Source organism: Pongo abelii, chromosome X (genome assembly GCF_028885655.2).
Source record: "Pongo abelii isolate AG06213 chromosome X, NHGRI_mPonAbe1-v2.0_pri, whole genome shotgun sequence".
NCBI classification, from domain to species: Eukaryota; Metazoa; Chordata; class Mammalia; order Primates; family Hominidae; genus Pongo; species Pongo abelii.
The window spans coordinates 15,737,718-15,756,395 of record NC_072008.2 but is presented as its reverse complement, the minus strand read 5'-3'; the positions used below and the strand labels follow the sequence as shown (position 1 = coordinate 15,756,395).

Below are 18,678 nucleotides of genomic sequence, written 5' to 3'. Positions count from 1 at the left end.
AACTAGATAAATATGACTAAATTTTTTCCATGTTAAGCCTTAGAATGCAGTGCCAGGGTTCGGAATAAGCCAGTCTGGGTAGGATATGGGCACACCCAGCAATCATAAATTTGTTATGACCCCGACCAACTCATTTCAATGAGAACATAGTCAATGTTGGGATAAAACAAAATAAACTTGTAATAAAAAATTCTTCCGAAGCACTTTCAAGGCAATGGATCCAGCTAGATCAACATTATTAACGGAATTCCTTTACTTATGTGCACGGAGGTTCAAAAAGGGTAAACCCAAAGAGCACAATCTGAGAAACCTCAAATCCTGAAACAAGCCAGTATTTGAAAACTATGTAAATTGATTGTGAATAGTGGAAAATATATTTAAAAAACCCAAAAGATATATTTAGCCAATTCATTAAATACATCTCTCCACCATCACAGACATCTCTCCTATCATCTCAGCGGTTCTCTCCCAGGGTTATTTTGCCCTCCCTCCCAGGGGACATTTAGCAATGTCTTGAAACATATCTGAATGTGATCATTTGGGTAGTGCTACTGGCAAGAGATCAGAGATGCCACTCAACATCTAGTGAGCAAAGGGCAGCCCCCACACCACAGAATGATCCATCCCCAATGTCCATCGTGCCACAGTGGAGAATCCCTGCAACATCCAGCTGCAGATAGTACCTTGTATTTCCAGGAGGGGAACGAGATGAGAAAGGCTTGAGGAAGAACATCTGCTGTGTCACATGATCTTCTGTGTTTACAGCAGAGCACACACTTGCAAATCAGTCAGCTAGAATTAATTCTGCAATTCTTAACTCTGGACAGAATATTCTGAAGCATGAAGCCACTGAACTGCTTGCAAACATTCATGTGCAGCTTCCAGCAATTTAAGATTCACAGAAATAATTTGCAGTTTGTGGATCAACCTTAGTAAAAAGACAACTGCTAACAAGAAATAATAAAGAACAGGTTCCAGAATATCTGAAACCTTCTCCAGTTTCTGCATGACATCATTTTAACGTTTTAACATTTGTCAAGAAAGAATGTTCCACGTTTATTTTACTGGACAAATAGAGAAACAGTTATTCTCACAGTCCATAAGGCATATAATATCACACTGGAATGCCCATGACATCACAGCTACAAATGCTTAACACACGTGGTTTTTATAAAACCAACAAGCCTTTTCTCCTCTCTTTAATGAAATGGTGTACTCACAGGCTTATTTCTGGATTTTGCAAGTACAAGTACAGAGGCTGCAGGATGGCCTGGGCCTTGGAATCTGGAAGCTTCTCCACAGCAATACACATGGGGACACAGGACGAGTGACCCTCAGGGTGTTCATCACCACCATCTTTACCCTGAAACTTTGATCAGTTCCCAGATAACTTGCAGGAACCCAATAACCTAGAGGGAAGAGGGCAGAGAAGTGAAAGCTGTAAACAATAGAGACTTAAGATCATTAGAAAACCTCTAAGTAGGACAATATTCAGACTAGTAATACTCACCCTGAGGTGGAGGGGAGGGCAAATGGGAGTCAATTATCCACTCTTGTTCCTCAAACTCATTGGTCACCCCAAGATGACAGACCCACTTGCTTTCCCTCACATTCACTTCGCGCTTCTGCCCGCCCACCAGCCACATGGACTTTAGTTCTTCCAACTCCTGCCTTTCCCTCTGGCCTGTGCAGATGCCCTTCCTTTCCTGGACTCTCCCTCCATCTGTGCCTGGTGAATCCCTACCCCCACTTCAGATGACTGACACCAGCGTCACTTCCTCTAAGCTCCCCCGACCACGTGCTCACCAGGTCAGCCCAGAACTGCTTTGTGGTCACAGTGCTTATCACAGTGGAATTAATACCTGACCAGGAATGTACTTTATGACTGCATCCTCTCCAGTATCTAAGCTCCACGGTAGCAGGGACTGTGTCTGCCTTGGTCAGAGCTGCATCTCTTAGGGACACAGTGCCTCATTCAAAATGGGTGCTGGGAGTACTAGTCAACTGACCTGAGTAGGCTCCCTTGGTGACAAAGATGTTGGTCCTAATTTCAAAAACTAAGAACTGTGCCATGACTGCCAGAATGCTCTGAGACAGTAGTGGGGGCCTTTCCTTTTCTCAAACGTCATCACCCATTTGTAGGGATGTCTATACTTTTAAAACACTTTTAAATATTTCTCCTTTGAGAGGAGGGTCTCATACCCCTATCTAAAAGATCCAAAGGACCCCCCAAATCCTGCCTGATCTAAAAGAGGACCCTCACTGAGTATGAACCTCATCTAGTCTCACAGGGCTGGGATTCTGCCAGTTAGCACTTTCATTTCAAAATGTATTGTCATTTCTTTTGCTCCAAGCACAGTGGTGGGTGCTATGATGCAAAGATGACCAAGACTTGAACTGTACCTTCCAGGTATGTAATTTCTCCCTTAGGAGCCTCTTGAAATGCACATAGTATGGGTAAGAGAAACACAGAACAAACCAGTTTACAGCAGGGTGTTTTTGCCACCTCAGATTCTGCCTTCTCTTGCCAAAAGCGGGGCTCTCAGCAGTATGGCCATGCTGGGGTAGTGGTGGGGGTTGGGGTAGGTGGGAAGGGGTGGCAAAAGGCACAAACGTAGAAGTTGAGGGGCAGGCACTAAAGACACATTTCCCTTACACATCTGAAATTTATTTCTTCATACCATCTTTCCAAGAAGAATGTAAGATATAAAACCCACATCATGGTCCTCAGTGATGCTGAGCAAGGAGGCAAACATGCTTTCATCCTCCCCTCTCTTTGTGCACATTCATGTTAGTAATTGGCTGTGAACTAGCTCTTCTCCTCTGTACTGCTGTCCTTGATCCTGCTCCAGCTAAGCTAGAGAGAAGACTACACCTATGTGAAAGGAGCGAGAATCATCTCTATGTGCATTGTGAAATAAAGCACAGCAGGATGAGAAGCCAGTCTTTTGGCACAGTGCCATGCGCTTTGCTTTGCATATGCATCACTTTGCTAATGTGCACTGAACTCAGGGAGCCAGAGATGTGCAGCCATTGCATTAAAGGGGACTGGTAGGAAGTTAGTGAATCCTGTGGAGGTTCCTTACCTCTAGGCTTGACTCCCTACCGGAGGTCTTTAGGCCAATGTATTAGCTTGTAAGAAAGTACCATAGACTGGGTGGCTTAAAAATTTTTGTTGTCTCATGGTTTTGGAGGTTACAAATCTGAGGTCCAAGTTCTCTGCAGGGTTGGTTCCTTCTGAGGGCAATGAGCGCTCTGTTCCAGGCCTTTCTACTTGGATGGTTAATTTTATGTGCCAACTTGGGTAGGTCATGGTACCCAGATGTTTGGTCAAATACCAGTTTAAATATCACTGTGAATGTATTTTTTATATGAGATTAACATTTAAATCAGTAGACTTGGAATAAAGATTATTACCCTTCATGTGGGTGGGCCCTACCCAATCCGTTGAAAGCCTTAAGTTGAAAAAGACAGGTCCCCTGAGGAAGAGGAAATTCTACCTCCAGACTGCCTTTGGACTGGAGCTGTGCCATGGCACCAGTTTGTGCTCACAATCCAGTCTGAACGTGTACCCAAAGTTCACGTTTTGGAAACTTAATCTGCAATGCAAAAGTGTTGGGAGGTGATTAAATTATGAGGGCTCTCCCCTCATGGATGGATTAATGCCATTATTAGGGGGAACTGGTTAGTTTCTGAGGTAGTGGGTTCCTGACATAAGGATAAATTTGGCCTCTTTCCCTTCCCTCCCTCCTTCTTCACCCCCAACCACTCCCACCCCTCACATGCACATGCTCTTGCCCTTCTGCCTTGTGCTATGGGATGATGCAAGAGAGAGCCCTCGCTAGATGCTGAGCAGATGCTGGCACCATGCCCTTGGACTTCCCAGCCTCCAGAATCATGAGTCACATAAATTTCTGTTCATTATAAATTATCCAGTGTCTGGTATTCTGTTACAACACAAAACTGAATAAGACAGGCTGTAATATCAATTCTTCCCTGGTCTCCAGTCTGCTGGCCTGCACTGCAAATCTCATGAGCCTACATTCACAAGCCAATTTTTAAAAATAAATCTCTCTCTCTGAACACACACACACACACACACACACGCACAGGCACACCCACACATACATACACACACACACACACACACACACATATATACACATACACACACACATATATACACATACACACACACAATTGGCTTTGTTTCTCTGGAGAATACCTAATAAACCTTGCTTCTGGTAATTCCTTGGCTTGTGTCAGCATTAAGTCCAATTTTCGTAAGCCATTCTCATCTTGTCTGTGTCCAAATTTCCCTTTTAATTAAGGACACCAGTTATATTGGACTAGTGGTCACCCTAATGACCATAATTACCTTTATACAGACCCAATCTCCATATGAGGTCACATTCTGAGGTACTGGGGCTTAAGACTTAAACGTATATGAATTTGAGATGGGAGAGTACAACTTAACTCATAACAGCCAGTGACACCTAAAGTATGTCTGTGTTGCCTAAAAGGTGTTGACAATTCTCAAACCAAAGTTAAAATCACTTTTGTTTAGTTTTATCTGTGTTTGTGTAAATACAGTTTTTAGTGGGAGTGTGTATGTCAAAATGTCTAAGGAGATGAAAAATCACCTTGTTGAAGCCATGTAAAAAAAGTCTGGCTCAGGATTTAAAAGACAAACTGCCAATAAGCTGTCAATATCTTATCTTCATAGTTCCTGGAGCCAGGTAAGAGCATCTGGTTTTTAAATAACTTCACTACCTGAATTCACTTAGCAGGTTTAAACAGCAATAGACCATGGGTCAACTGAATTTAGAATCTGTTTTCCCCTTATTAGGGCAAACTTCAAACTTGTACAAAAAAATGGTGAGAATAAATCATCTATATATCCAATACTCCATTTCAACAATTACCAGTGTGTGGCTGGATACCGCCTAGGAGAGCTAAGCCTTCTGTGCTACATATCCTTTGCCGTCACTGATTATTCATGTATGCCTTGGATATTACTAACATGTTGTTTTTCTGTTTTGCAGCCTTAGAAATGTGTGAAAAAAGAAAAGATTCTAGAAGTCTTTAAATGTCATTCATAAGTAATGTATTTATTAAATGCCTCATAGCTTGAACTCTGCCTGATTAAGCCACTTATGCGAAACAGACAGGAAAAGTACTAACAAAAGGTTACGATTATATTGAAAAATTCCTTGATTGGCATCAGATTGACTCTTCATTTTCTCAACTCCTGATTTCAAAAGGAAGCCTGCCTTTTGCAATTTCCTGAAACTTAAATTAGAGATTACGCTGCTATGTCTTAAGAAAGCTTAGCTTCCTCCTCTCACTCACTTCTTCCTTGAGAGCGTGATCCCAATCTGAGGCTGCCAAAGGTTTCAAAATATATTTCTTATACCTGATTTGTGTGTTGCAACTAACTGCCCCAGTGTGGCCAGTGACATGATGAATTTCCCTCTTTCCATCAGATTTCCTTAATATTCATATGCAATCACAAGGCACTCAACCTTTATTCCATTGCAACTGTGAGCAGTGACAACCTTTTTGCTTGGTTCCAAGCACAGGGCAGCTACGTATAGGCACAGAGAATGGTGCCCTTGCTGTTTCGCCTTTCGGTTAATTCCAGCCCAGATACTGATTTAAAATAGCCCAGAAAGTTTTTCATTTCCAAAATATTCAAGAACAGTGCAGCTTTTCACTAAGTCCCTGAAGACAGGGGAGGTGGGGTGAACTTTGGTTCATTGGGAACTCTGATGCAGGCTGTGAATAGTGACTCCTCTGAGAGATGCGCGGGGCAGCATTTCTTACCAGAGATTTCTGACTATTCTCCATACTCCAGCAAGACTTTCAAAGTGCATAGTGGAAATGGTCAGATTATCAGTAAAGAAAGAAGGGGAAGCAGAAAGCAATGTGGTATTCAGTGGTTAATAGGGAGCATATAAACAAATTAAGGTTTACGCATCTTCATTAACTCATTTCCCAAGCTTTTCCGGCAAAACTAAATGTGAGAGAAGTACACTGATATTAACACTAACGCGTTTCCAGCAGCCTCAAGAGCAGCAGCATTTAACGCTGAATATCACACAGAATCCCAGCCACCAAGAATGTCTGCATTTTGGAGGTTCCTCTCCTCCGGCTCTGGGGCAAGGCACGACAGAAAAACTCAGATTTGTCCACGGGACACAGCTGTGCTTTTGATCTACTCTGGGGTGGCTGTGTCTGTCCATAGCCCCTAGCATAGTCAGGTGGGAATATCAACAATGCAGACCCGAGGGAGTCCCAGCTTGCTGCTCCTTGGTTTCTGGAAATGCACTCCTCTCATCCCGCAATGTCTCTGGGAAAGCTGTTCTACCTTTTAATAGACAGAATCCTAAAAGGATGTCTGGTGATCCCCATAGTGGAAGAAGAGAGCTAGAGTGGGGAAGTGGCTATTTCCCCGCCGCCAGCCTCCCACTCCCATTCCTCAGAGAAGCCCCGCCAGGACTCTGGCCAACATCGCGGAACCAAAAGCTTCTCTGGCTCCGGGGCCGATAGCGGCACGCGGTCATGTTTGTGGCAAGTGGCACAGTTCCTGCCTTCTCAGGCAGACCACGCCCTGCTGCTGCCCACGCTCCTTACTGCCTCCCGCCCTTACCCGAACGACTTACCTGAGCCAGAACCTCCTCGATCGCTCCCGAGACCCCAGGACCCCGCACGCGGCCATCTTGGCCACGCCCCCTCACGTTTAGCCACGTCCCTACGCACCAAACGTCATTTCGTCATTCTAGGCTACGCCCCTATCAGTCCCCACTCTGTCACCGACCCAGGCTCAAATCTCGCCCTGGCCACGCTTCCCCAGGGCCGGAGTCCACACCTGCTCTGCGCTCTGGCTACACATCTTCTGTCGCTGCCACGCGCCTGCACGCTAACTTGCCGACGCCTCTGCCCTCCGCCTGCTCCACCATCTTTGTTACGCCCCTCAGAGCAACAATGCACGCCCACACGTAAGGACCGCGCCCCCACGTTCGAGGCACGTCTCTGCGTTCCAACTACGTCATGTCCCTACTTCCCTTTTCGCGCCACCTCCCCTGCCGGTCACTATTCCGCGGCCCGCCTTTCCATCTGTGGCCACTTTTCCACGCTTCGCCCAGTGATCGTCCAGTCACAGCTAGTCTGCCTACCCTACCTCCCTCTCTTGGGCCCACGTCCCTACTCCGCCTGAGGCCGACCCTCCCGCGAATTCCAACATCTTTTTTACATCCTTGCGCCTTTCACGTAAGGGCTAAAGTTAGCTCGTTCGGGCCACGCCCCGCCGGTACGCCTGGGTCATGCCTCTTCCGCTAAGCCTTGCTGCCTGCGCTCCTCACTGGCCGGGCCGTTCCCGCCGTGGCTAACCCCTTCCATTCTCTCGGAACAGGCAAGACCCCTCTGGTCCGTGTCACTTTTTTTCCTGCATTCCACACCTCTCCTTTCTGGCCAGTCCTGGCCGTCCTCTCAGGCCACACGCTACAACCCTATGGTCCTCGTTGGCCACGCGCATCCGGCGCATGCGCACTTACCTACCTTCAGTTCTGGTCACGCCTTAGGTTCCCAGGCCACCCACTTTTGGTTCCACTCTGGTCACGCCTCTCCCGCCAGTTCCACGCCCTCTGCGCTCCTTTTAGGTGCGAGACTTGATCCCGGGAAGCCACGGAGGTGTTGCAGGGGTCCACCAGTCTCCGGAGAGAACTGTCCAGGTCCTGGAACCAGATGTCCGCGGCGTTTATAGAGTGAAATGAGCCTGCAGATGTCTGATCCTCTCCTAAAAAGTGACTTGCTGCATGTATCTCCCAACTCTAAACACCACAACTCGTTAAGCAAAAACCGAGTAGGAAACAGAATTGATGGGCCAGTGGTGGAGCAGTGTTCCTTCTAGCTAGGTTTCATGTCCTTTAACCCGATATGGAAATAAACTGGAACCGTGTTCCTTCCAGCCCATTTAAAGTCAGCGGACTTTAAATGCTAGGGAGATACATGGAGTAAGCACACTCCTCTGCTTCCTGATGTGTCCTCCTGATGACTTTTCCTAGGCACTTGGTGCCCTAATGCTCTCTAGGTCCTGTCGAGACACCACCACATTCAGACCTCTGTTTGCAACCCCCTGCTCCAAGATTACTCTTTTTTACTCCCTCCATTCGCAATTCTGGGTTCACAGGAAAAAAGTGAGGAGGTTATTACCAGCTTTTCTGTCCAGAAATTTCTGAACGGACATTCTCGGAGGATAGACACTTTCCATTAGCCATTCATTCATTCATTCAAGACAGATTTATCAACTACTATGTTCCAGTAAGAAATAAGACAAGACTCAGAGAAATTACAGACTGAGCTTCCCCAACTCAAGTTTAGATGGCACAAGAATTCAGAAAATTAAAGATGGTGTAATAAAGGAGTTGATAGGTGGAAAAGGACTTGATAAGTGCTGGTTTGTTGTTCTAATTAGCAGGAGTATTTTGGGGCAGCAAACATAGGAAGCCACTTTCATAGCAGTTAGTACAGCTCCCTTCACAATAAATTCTCAGTCTTCATTTGAAGTATTCCCTTTTCACTTGTATAGAGGATTACAATTTTTCCCTCCATGGCAGTGAGATTTACTATATACACTTCTACATATGCCAGTAATCGAGATTTTATGATCACATATAAAGTGTAAAAGTTGCCTTCTCTTCCCACCTTCCATCCATTTCTGCTTTGAAGACAGTGGGAAGTTTCACAATATTGAGCTACAAGGAGCACAGAGTAAAAGACAATTTTCAACAAAACATTTTTTATTAAGCTCACCCTGGCTCTGAGAACTCTATCTCATTTATATAAAATGTTTCCAACGCTAATCATTTTTTGCATGAAAAATTAAACACACCAGAAATGGGACCAAGTGCAGCCTGTGTAAATTACTGCGTTGATTTTTATAGCATTATTTATAGCATTATTTTCTCCCAGATGATTTGAGGCCGCGTACCAAAATATAGGCAACACTGTGTAAAATAAGTATTATAGTTTAAGGAACCAGAGGGGAAATTCATGGAGGGAGAATAAATAATGTAGCCAATGGTAAGATTAACACTCAAGTATGCACACTTTCAGATCCAGAACAGTTGTTGAAGGTGGGCAAGAGATCTCCCTCTAAGCTTCCATAGAAAACAGGAGATAACAAGTATTTTAAAGTTTTACAGTGTTCATAAAAACCAGTCAATCAGGATTTTGTTTGCTTTTGAGAAGCACTGTTTGTTTTTTTTAAAATAATTTTTAGCCCCAAGGCAAATCCCAGTTCCTCATCGTGATGACGCTGTGAGCTACGTGGGAAATAAGTGTCATAAGTTGTTACACCCACATTCCCTCAATGGAAACTGTTGGCATAATCACAAAGCACAGGGCACTGAATCAATTTCATGAACCATCCAAAATTTCCTGTTCAACTGAGTACACAGCCCCACAATGGTCTGGTTTAATTCAGGGTAGCATTTAGATAATCTTTCCCCATAATGGCACATAAGTTTCAACTCACATGTCAACTCCCATTTATTCATATTAGTTGACTGAATAGCTCAGTTGGGGTGGCTGAGTCCATGCACAGAAGGAAAAAGTTCTGAAATAGATAAAGAATGTTTGTCATGGGTGTGGGATGAGCAAATGGCTGCAAACAACCTGTCATCTCTGATTTGTAGTAATAGGGATCTCTTGTGCACATCTTTTAGGCAGTCCACAAAAACATTTCTCATAAGACTTTTGATGAATTTCAGACAGTAGAGGGTTCAGGGTCATCACTGGCCAAAACCTAGGAGCAGAAATTCTGAGATATTGATTAATTCATATGTCTTTAATATTAATGAGAGCATATAACCTAAAAGTTATGTGGTCTGATCCTGCCCCCGTCCCCACACCCTTTATAGAGGTTGGCAAAAGAGGTACCTATTGTCAGGGCTAAATGTGACTAGGTGACCTCCAACTGGTGGGCAAATTGATGATTAAGGATGGAAAATACTATTTCATAGACCATGGCTGCAATACTGTTAGCCTAGTAAAAAGAGAAAATTGACTTGCCAAATCATGAGAAAACTCTTACGCCTGAACAACAGTGGAACCAGCTAAACCTGTAAAAGAAATGTCTTGCTTTAACTACATGAGACCCATTATAAAGTATTGGTCTCCGTGTACAAGATGAGACACACAGACACACATACTGTTTTTTCCCATTGAAGAAACTGTCCTTTAAATTGCTACTTTAGGAGCATAAAGTTGGCAGAATTACACTCACTCTGTTGGTCTGAATTAATTTTTATTTCCAAACGGTAGTGATTAACTTTCTCTGAAGTAGAAAAATGTTAACTTGTGAAGAATAAGACAAAGTTCATAATGATTATGGCTACTGATTAACCTACAAAATTTGATGAGCTTTTCGAATATCCTTGCTTAATATGATTTCTCATCTTAAAAAGGGGATATGATATGTGATGGAGACAAAAATATTCCACATTATAGAGTTTCTTGCTTACCAAGGATACTGGAAATTGTGTGTGTGTGTGTGTGTACATAAAATTAAGCATACTATAAGATTGTAACATCATCTGTTCTATATTCTAAAATTATTATTAAAATAAGCTCATTTATCTTTTTATTAAGATGGCCAATGAAAAATAATTTCCTGTTTTTTGTAGTCATGGACACATAGTGGGCTGCCAGTCCAACAGCCTGTGATTAGTAAATAAAGGACACATTGGAAACTCACTGTCAGGGAATGTCCTTCCCATCTCCCATTGTCCTTCTCTATGTCATTTACAATGAAGTCATTCCCACATTGAAATCTTCATTAGCTTCTCAGGACCATTGTTGGAGAATCAAAACTCTCTGACCTCTAAGATCGGAACCCAACTTGGCTTTTCAGATGCATCTACACTGATGCTCTCTCCCCCATCTTCCTCTGAACCACTCTACCAGCAAGTCCCTGCTGTTGGCCATATCCTGTATCTGTCCTTTGTGTTTGTTTTCAGATTTCCTTAACTTGTATCCTGTGGACTTTCATGTTTTACCTTTAAACATCTTGCCATTGTTCCAGGTCTATCTTGATTATCATTGAGAAACCTTTCTTTTATTTTTCTTTTGTTAACAGTTTTATAATTGACTTGTCAAATCCAGTAACTTTTTATCCTCTCTTTCTCCAGTGTTCCTATAGCATTTTGTTCACAATTGTATGTGCATCTATTGCCATCATGATTTACTTTTGTGTCCTACAAAATTGTAAGTTCCTGAAGGGCAGAGACTATATTTGGTTCATTTTTGCATTTCTCATAGCCCATGAATATGATAGTTTAAGAAAACTGAGTTGACTAATTTGAATCATAAACTGAAGTTCTAATAAGCTTGTGACTGGAAATTAAGTACCATGAAATGCATTGCAATGTATGTATTTTTACATTCTTAGCCTTAGAAAAACCACACACACGCACACACACACACACACACACACATTTGTCTCCCTTTTTTCTTCTGTTCTTCCTTATGTGAGTTATTTCCATTAACTCAACTACAAGAAGAAAAGAGTTACCTAAATGATATTTTTAAAGTTTGTGGGGGTGTTTTGCAGCATCCCTGGCCTCTACCCACTAGATGCCAGTAGAATCCTCTCTGCCATTCATGATGACTAAAAATGTCACCAGACGTTGCCAAGTGTCTCTGGAGCACAAAATCACCCCCAGTTGAAAACCACTGAGTTAAAATAGAACTTATGCACAATAGACGAAAATACTTTGTCTCTCCATGCATCTTAACACTGACAATTTAAAGAGAATAAAATTATTTTTGTTACCTAATTATACTGAAAACATTGTATAAATTATTAATAATACAAACATCTTGATATTGTTTATTATATATAGTATATCAATTTCATTACAATTTAAACAAGGAAGGATCTCATTTATTAAAATTCTACAACATTTAGGAAATCATTGAGTAGAGCCATTTAATTAAGATATTAAAACATCCAAAGGGGTTTGTGTGTGTGTGTGTGTGTGTGTGTGTATGTTTTGTTTTTGTTTTTTGTTTTTTTTATTTTTTGAGGCAGAGTCTCGCTCTGTCACACAGACTGGAGTGTGGTGGCACAATCATGGCTCACTGCAGCCTCAACCTCCCTGGGCTCAGGTGATCCTCCTGCCTCAGCCTCCCAACTTGCTGGGACCACAGGTGCATGCCACCAAGCCTGGCTAATTTTTGTACTTTTTGTAGAGAGGGGGTTTCGCCATGTTGTCCAGGCCTGTCTTGAACTCTTGGACTCAAGCAATCTGCTTGCCTTGCCCTCCCAAAGTGCTGGGATTACAGGCATGAGCCACCACGCCCAGCTGCAAAAGGTGTGAAGTTTTAAAATCTTATACAAAGTTTCTATGTTCAATTATTAAAAGTTTTAATTGATTTCTTTTAATGTGTCACAGCCAGATACATTTCTGAAAATCCAATAAAAATATACAGAATAATGTCACATTTGAGATGGTTTTACAGTTTACTAATTTTAGGAGCTATATATTTACTAAGTTTCTGTTTTTGATAATGAAACAAAATAACCAGGGTCAATTTTAAAAGAAACATTGGTCATCTCCACCTCTTGCTTTATTGCAGATGAATGGAGCCTACATACGCCCATGTATTTATACGAATCTAGTGAACTTCACAAGGGATCTTGCATGAATCAAAAGAACGACACGTGTTTTCTTTTCATGTGATCTCATATTCTGTTTACCCCAGAGCAGTAGATCAATAGTTAGGTGCCCAGAAAGTGCTTTTCAAGAGTGTTGTGGAGTATAAAAAACACGGAGAAATCAATTTCGTTTTCCCATCTCAGGAGACTCAGTGCCCTTTTGTGTGGCTCATGGCAACAGTAATCTGAACTTTTAAATCTACATGCTCTAAACTCTGAACGTTTGGAAGTAAATAGTAACATATTCAGAATGAGTGAACTGCTTTATTTGTCATCATTACCATGGTTACTAATAAGTTATGAAGCTCCCATATGTGAAATTGCTGAAATGAGCATTTTATGAAGCAATTTATACAGATATGAAGGCTGTGGAAACTTACTACTTAAAACTTGTACATCAAGACAAGCACTAAATTTGTGCAAGACTTTGAAAAGTATAAGAAAATATAATATGCTGAGAGGCAAGAACCCTAGTATCTAGTTCTGTTTTCCATTTATTTTACTGAGATCTCCATCAAACTATTTAACAATGAATTTGTTACACTATGTAACCAATATAAATAAGATTTATGAATCAAAAAACAGAAAGAATTGCAAATTATATCCAAGATCTTCTTCTTTGATTAAACAACAAAGTAGATAATATAATCAAAATGAGAAAATTAATACATGTATTAGAAAATATAAAGAGAACATAGCAACAAAAGTAGATATTTTATGGGAAATACTCTATAAAGTCCATGAGGATACTAGAAAATCTTAACAGAATATTTTCTTGGAAATTGTAAACAGCCAAAATGGACTCAGAAAGAGGTATAAAACCTGGAATAAATGATAATGTAAGGAATGAAAAATTTTGAAGAACTCTTCCTCTAAAATGCACATGGTCCAGATTCTTCATCTGTGAACTCTTTATTTCTTATACATTATATGTATTTCTAAACATAGATAATGTTAGAAATCTTTCTGTATCATTTTCAAGATGGTAAAGGCTAGGAAAAAAACATTTCAAGAATCAGCACTTGAAAAGGAACCTACATGATATTCTTATAAGAAAATAGGTTTAAAAATCGTAGGGGAAAAACCAGGAATTGATTCCAGCAGCATGCTAAAAATAAATTTAAAAAATGTTTTATCTAAGAATTGAATCAATGTGAAAAATGTATTAATGTAATACACCAAATGGTAAAAATTTTAATAGTGAAAAGCAGTTGATAAAATGCAACACCAGTTACTGAGGAAAATAATTTTTTGTAATTACAAATATAATGCTTTTATCACATGACACATCATTTTTAAAGCCACTTGCGAGATTCCGTGCAGTAGTGGCATTCCTATTAGAGTAAAGAAGAAGACAAGGGTGCGTCTTATTCCCATTATTGTATTACTCTGTTCTGATAGTGCCACTGCAGTGAGAAAAAACATCCTACAAGAACATATAAAGAGATCCAAGGCTAAGGAAGGCGCATTCTAACTATGAAAATATATTAGCATTGGTCATCCATTCTGGTAGTATTATGGATGTTTTCTACTTTTTTTTGCTTCTCTATATTGTCTATACGGAATTTCTATTGCTTTTTTCAATCATTTTAAAAATGAGAACACAAATATTGAGAAATCATAATGAAATAAGAGATTTTCTTCCCTTTTCACATGAATGGCTTACACTGACTGAAACTCAATATTTTACTGTCTTCGATTCTAGTTACATAGATGACTAAAAGCTTATGAAGAAATTTGTCACTTTTAAGAAATGCAAGACTAAAGGAAAGCTGAAGAAGATTTCTGTGTTTCTACTCTGGGAGCTGAGGCAGGAGGGTTGCTTGAGCCCAGGAGGTCGAGGCTGCACTGAGCTAAGATGGTGCCATTGCACTCCAGCCTGGGCATCAGAGCAAGATCCTGTCTCTATTAAAAAAAAACAACAGACAACAACAAAACACAGTTAAGTTCAACAAAGATGACAAAGCTGCATAATAGCATGACCCCAGTTTTGTTTTTAAGAAGAAATGTACATGTATTTACACAAAGAAGAAAGCACAAGGCAGAAAGATATGTTCCAAATATTTAGAAAACATTGACAATTGGTCATTCGTTGATGCTGGTGGAATTACAGGTGATTTTTACTTTTCTCCTTGTGCTGCTTTGTATTTTCTAAAAAGAATTTCTATTGCTCTTTTTAAAAAGATGATACAACAAACATTGAGAAACCATCATTCAAAGGAGATTGTCTTCTCAAATGAATGACTTACACTAAGACTCAGTGTTCTATTGTCTTCAACCCTAGTTACATCGTTGACTAAGTAAAAGCCAAAGAAAGCCACTTGATACTTTTATGAAGTGTAAGGCTAAAGGAAAGCTGAAGCGGATTTCTTATTTATTTATTTATTTATTTATTTGTGAGATGGAGTCTCGCTCTGTTGCCCCGGCTGGAGTGCAGTGGCACGATCTCGGCTCACTGCAACCTCCACCTCCCGGGTTCAAGCAATTCTCTGCCTCAGCCTCCCGAGTAGCTGGGACTACAGGCGCCTGCCACCACGCCTGGCTAATTATTTGTACTTTTAGTAGAGATGGGGTTTCACCATCTTGGCCAGGCTGGTGTTGAACTCCTGACCTCATGATCCACCTGCCTCGGCCTCCGAAAGTGCTGGGATTACAGGTGTGAGCCACTGTGCCCAGCCGCTGAAGCAGATTTCTATGTTCTTAGCATAGCTTTCTTCCTTGGTGTAAATAAAATGCTTTGTTACAATCTCTATGTGTATTGACTTTTCCTTCCCATGATGACTTTATCTAGTTTAACATTTCCCAAGATGACTTCATCTAGTCTGGCTTTATTTTTTTCAGATGTTAGCTAGGTGAGCTCTTCCTTCTGGAAATTTCCACTGCACCTAATACAGTGACATTGCTAGGATGGCTGGGCTAAGTTGTGGCTGCCTCTCCTTTTAGTACAGCTTTTCCCGACTCCGTGTCCTTGCAACCAAGGTGAAGGAGAGAGAAAAAGCTTCCTCAGTTGGATTTAGCTGACGGACGTGGGTCCTTTACAATAAAATACCACCTTTGTAAGGAGGGAGAAATGATGTGTTTCTCAAAGTGCTGCAGAAGTCTCATTGTTGATATTTTCCTCGTTGTTGCTTTGAAAATCCAGTGTTTCTAGTTAACACCAGAGTCACCCAATCTAATTCTGCCATTCATGACTTTTGAAGAATGGGGTGGAATTTGGGGACTGAATTTATGAAGAGGCAGCATGGTAGAGAGGAAAGCCCTGACATCAACCTCTGGGCAGGGCGTCGATTGGCATCTGTGGAATGCACACCGGGGAAAGATTCTTTTACACTCATTATCTTAATTCTCAGAGCATCTCTGAGGTTTTGTTGCAACTTCAGGGTTTTTTAAAACTTTTATTTTAGGTTTAGGGGTGCATGTGCAGGTTTGTTGTATAAGTAAATTGTATGTCATTGGTGTACAGCTTATTTTGTCACCCAGATAATAAGCATAGTATTCGATAGGTACTTTTTCGATCCTCTCCCTCCTCCCACCCTCTATCCTCAAGTAGGTACCTGTGTATGTTGTTCCCTTCTTTGTGTCCATGTGTACTCAATGTTTAGCTCCCACTTATCAGTGAGACTATGTGGGATTTGATCAATTCCAGTTTTAACCAATGATGACCAGAGACGCAGAGCAGTTGGGTGTGGTGGAGACAGGGTTCAAGTGTAAGTCAACCTAGCTGGTAAAGTGACACCCATCCCACTCATCCCATTGCTGCCAATGACTTCAACGCTGGAGCCTCAGTTCCCTACCATGTGAGATGATGATAACAATTGTGAAGTGTCTGAGGATTAGAGAAATAACCCAGTGAAGGTACTTCAGAGTGGGTAACTTTTAATTACTGTTGTATTGCTGTACTGACCAATGTAGTCAGTAGCCACATGTGCCTACTTAAGTTAAACAAAAATTCAATTTCTCAGCTACACTAGCTCCATTTCCAGTGCTCAATGGCCTCCTACCTCTAGTAGCTGCCATATTGGATAGCACAGACACAGAACATTCCCATCGACACAGAATGTCCCTTGGACAGTGCTGCTCTGTATCATTAACTTTGATTTAATTCAAGTGCCAGACCTCAGGGCTGAACACAGTCATTCCCTATGTGTGAATGTGCAGGTACCTGTGCAGTTTTGTTATATAGGTAAATTGTGTGTCATGGGAGTTTGGTGTACAGATTATTATTTTGTCACCCAGATAATAAGCATAGTATTCAATAGGTAGTTTTTCGATCCTCTCCCTCCTCCCACCCTCTAACCTCAAGTAGGTAAGAGGAAGCTCCGAAGCTCTCCTGGGATGTTCACCCGCTGTGGTGAGAGTCGGGTGAGGCCCTTCACGGAGGGCACCCTTTGTTTACCAGAGAGAAGGGAGTCATGTTTGTTTCCTGAGTGAGGATAGCCTATCTATGAACCAGGTATCTCAGCCTCGAAAATGTGGGAAGTGCATGTCAAGAAAACCTCTAGACAGGACTCAATTCTTCCCATCATATACGTAACCAGAGAATCGCAGAAGGGGTCAGGGGAGGATTCCAACTTTGAGTCAGCAAAGAAGACATTCTTTTGAGGTAGAGTCAGAGTGGGGAAAACAACTAGTCTGTTTTCCAAACAAGTTTTCATAAATAACTGACAGGAGATGGGCTGTTTTTATGGAAGTGTTGACCCAAATGATGGGTGTTAATCATTAAACCTTTTAGGTGGTGGCTCGCTTGTTTCTCTGATATTCTAATCCGGGTCACAGAATGGCTAAGGCAGATTTAAGTGCAGCGTGGATTTTTTTTTTTCTCACTTTGCCTTGTGTTTTCCACCCTGAAAGAATGTTGTGGCTGCTCTTTTTTCTGGTGACTGCTATTCATGCTGAACTCTGTCAACCAGGTATGTAGCCTTGAAATTTAAAAATAGATGAACAGTTTTCTACATGTTTGACAAGTCATCCACTGAAAGAACTCTTTATTTTTCTAAATCTGCAGACATGTTGTGGCTTGAAAGTTGGGGCAGTGAGTGTTTAATGAGTTTGAAAGAAAATATTAAACTGTCTAAGATGATTTAGGTTAAACTTCCAGGAGTATTTGGGGCTGTTTAATTGTAGTTCTTTGTTCCATTAGTTTGAGTTGCATTACATATTAGGATTTTTCAGACTCTGTTTTGGCAGATCCTAATCATCATATACTGCTCTTTCTTTTTTCTTTTCTGGCAGGTGCAGAAAATGCTTTTAAAGTGAGACTTAGTATCAGAACAGCTCTGGGAGATAAAGCAGTAAGTGGAGCACCTGAGTGTTCTTTTTAAATTTTTGTGTGCTAATAACACTGTGCTTTCTCTAATAATGGGCCTGTCTGCATAGTTACCTTAATCTTGAATAAATATTTCTAAAGACCTCAAATCTGATCTCTTAAAGATACATTATAGAATAATATGAATTTTTAATAAAGTAGGTTTGCCTAAAGTATTTAATCGGTAGTGTATGCTAGGCAATATGTGAAGTTTTGTGCCACACAAAACAACTTAAAAAACCAGCATCTCAACTCAGGATAGTGAAGCCAAGTGGCGTGAGTCAGTCGTTCAGGTCTGGACTGGGTCTACTCCTCACCGTTGTGGTCATTTGAATTTTGTTAGCCTCGATTTTCTACCATTGAAAATAAGGGATAGTTCTACCCACATAAAGTCTTTCATAGCACAAAAAGTTTCCAATTTGAACATGAAGTTTCTTCATTTATTCTCAATTATCAAAGTAACATATGAAATATATGCTTATGAAATAGAAGTTTAAAAAATAGTCATAGGGCCCATGTGGCTATAGGAATGGTAAAGATCATTGAATTAAAAAGACAGTATTGTCTAATTCTAGTTTCAGTTTCCTAGTGTGGTCTGCAAAATTTTTTCCCCAATAGAAGGTGACGTTAAGATGCCTCAGGCTAGAAACAG

General features: G+C 41.2%; 2 protein-coding genes across 5 annotated transcripts in view; one reads left to right on the top strand and one right to left on the bottom strand.

The window, feature by feature from the left end:
• CA5B (carbonic anhydrase 5B) overlaps positions 1-6,962 on the bottom strand; it is a 110,117-nt gene extending 103,155 nt beyond the window's left edge. For all 4 annotated transcript variants that reach the window (XM_054544353.2, XM_063721193.1, XM_063721195.1 and 1 more), the window contains exon 1: positions 6,872-6,962. The gene's annotated coding sequence lies outside the window, so the exon portion shown is untranslated. The remainder of the gene's footprint in view (positions 1-6,871) is intronic.
• Positions 6,963-17,105: 10,143 nt separating this feature from the next.
• Positions 17,106-18,678, top strand: part of CLTRN (collectrin, amino acid transport regulator) — a 37,698-nt gene continuing 36,125 nt past the window's right edge. Inside the window, exons 1-2 of the mRNA XM_002831415.4 lie at positions 17,106-17,631; positions 17,954-18,012. Of these exons, the coding sequence (XP_002831461.1) occupies positions 17,499-17,631; positions 17,954-18,012 (192 nt within the window). The 5' untranslated portion in view covers positions 17,106-17,498. The remainder of the gene's footprint in view (positions 17,632-17,953; positions 18,013-18,678) is intronic.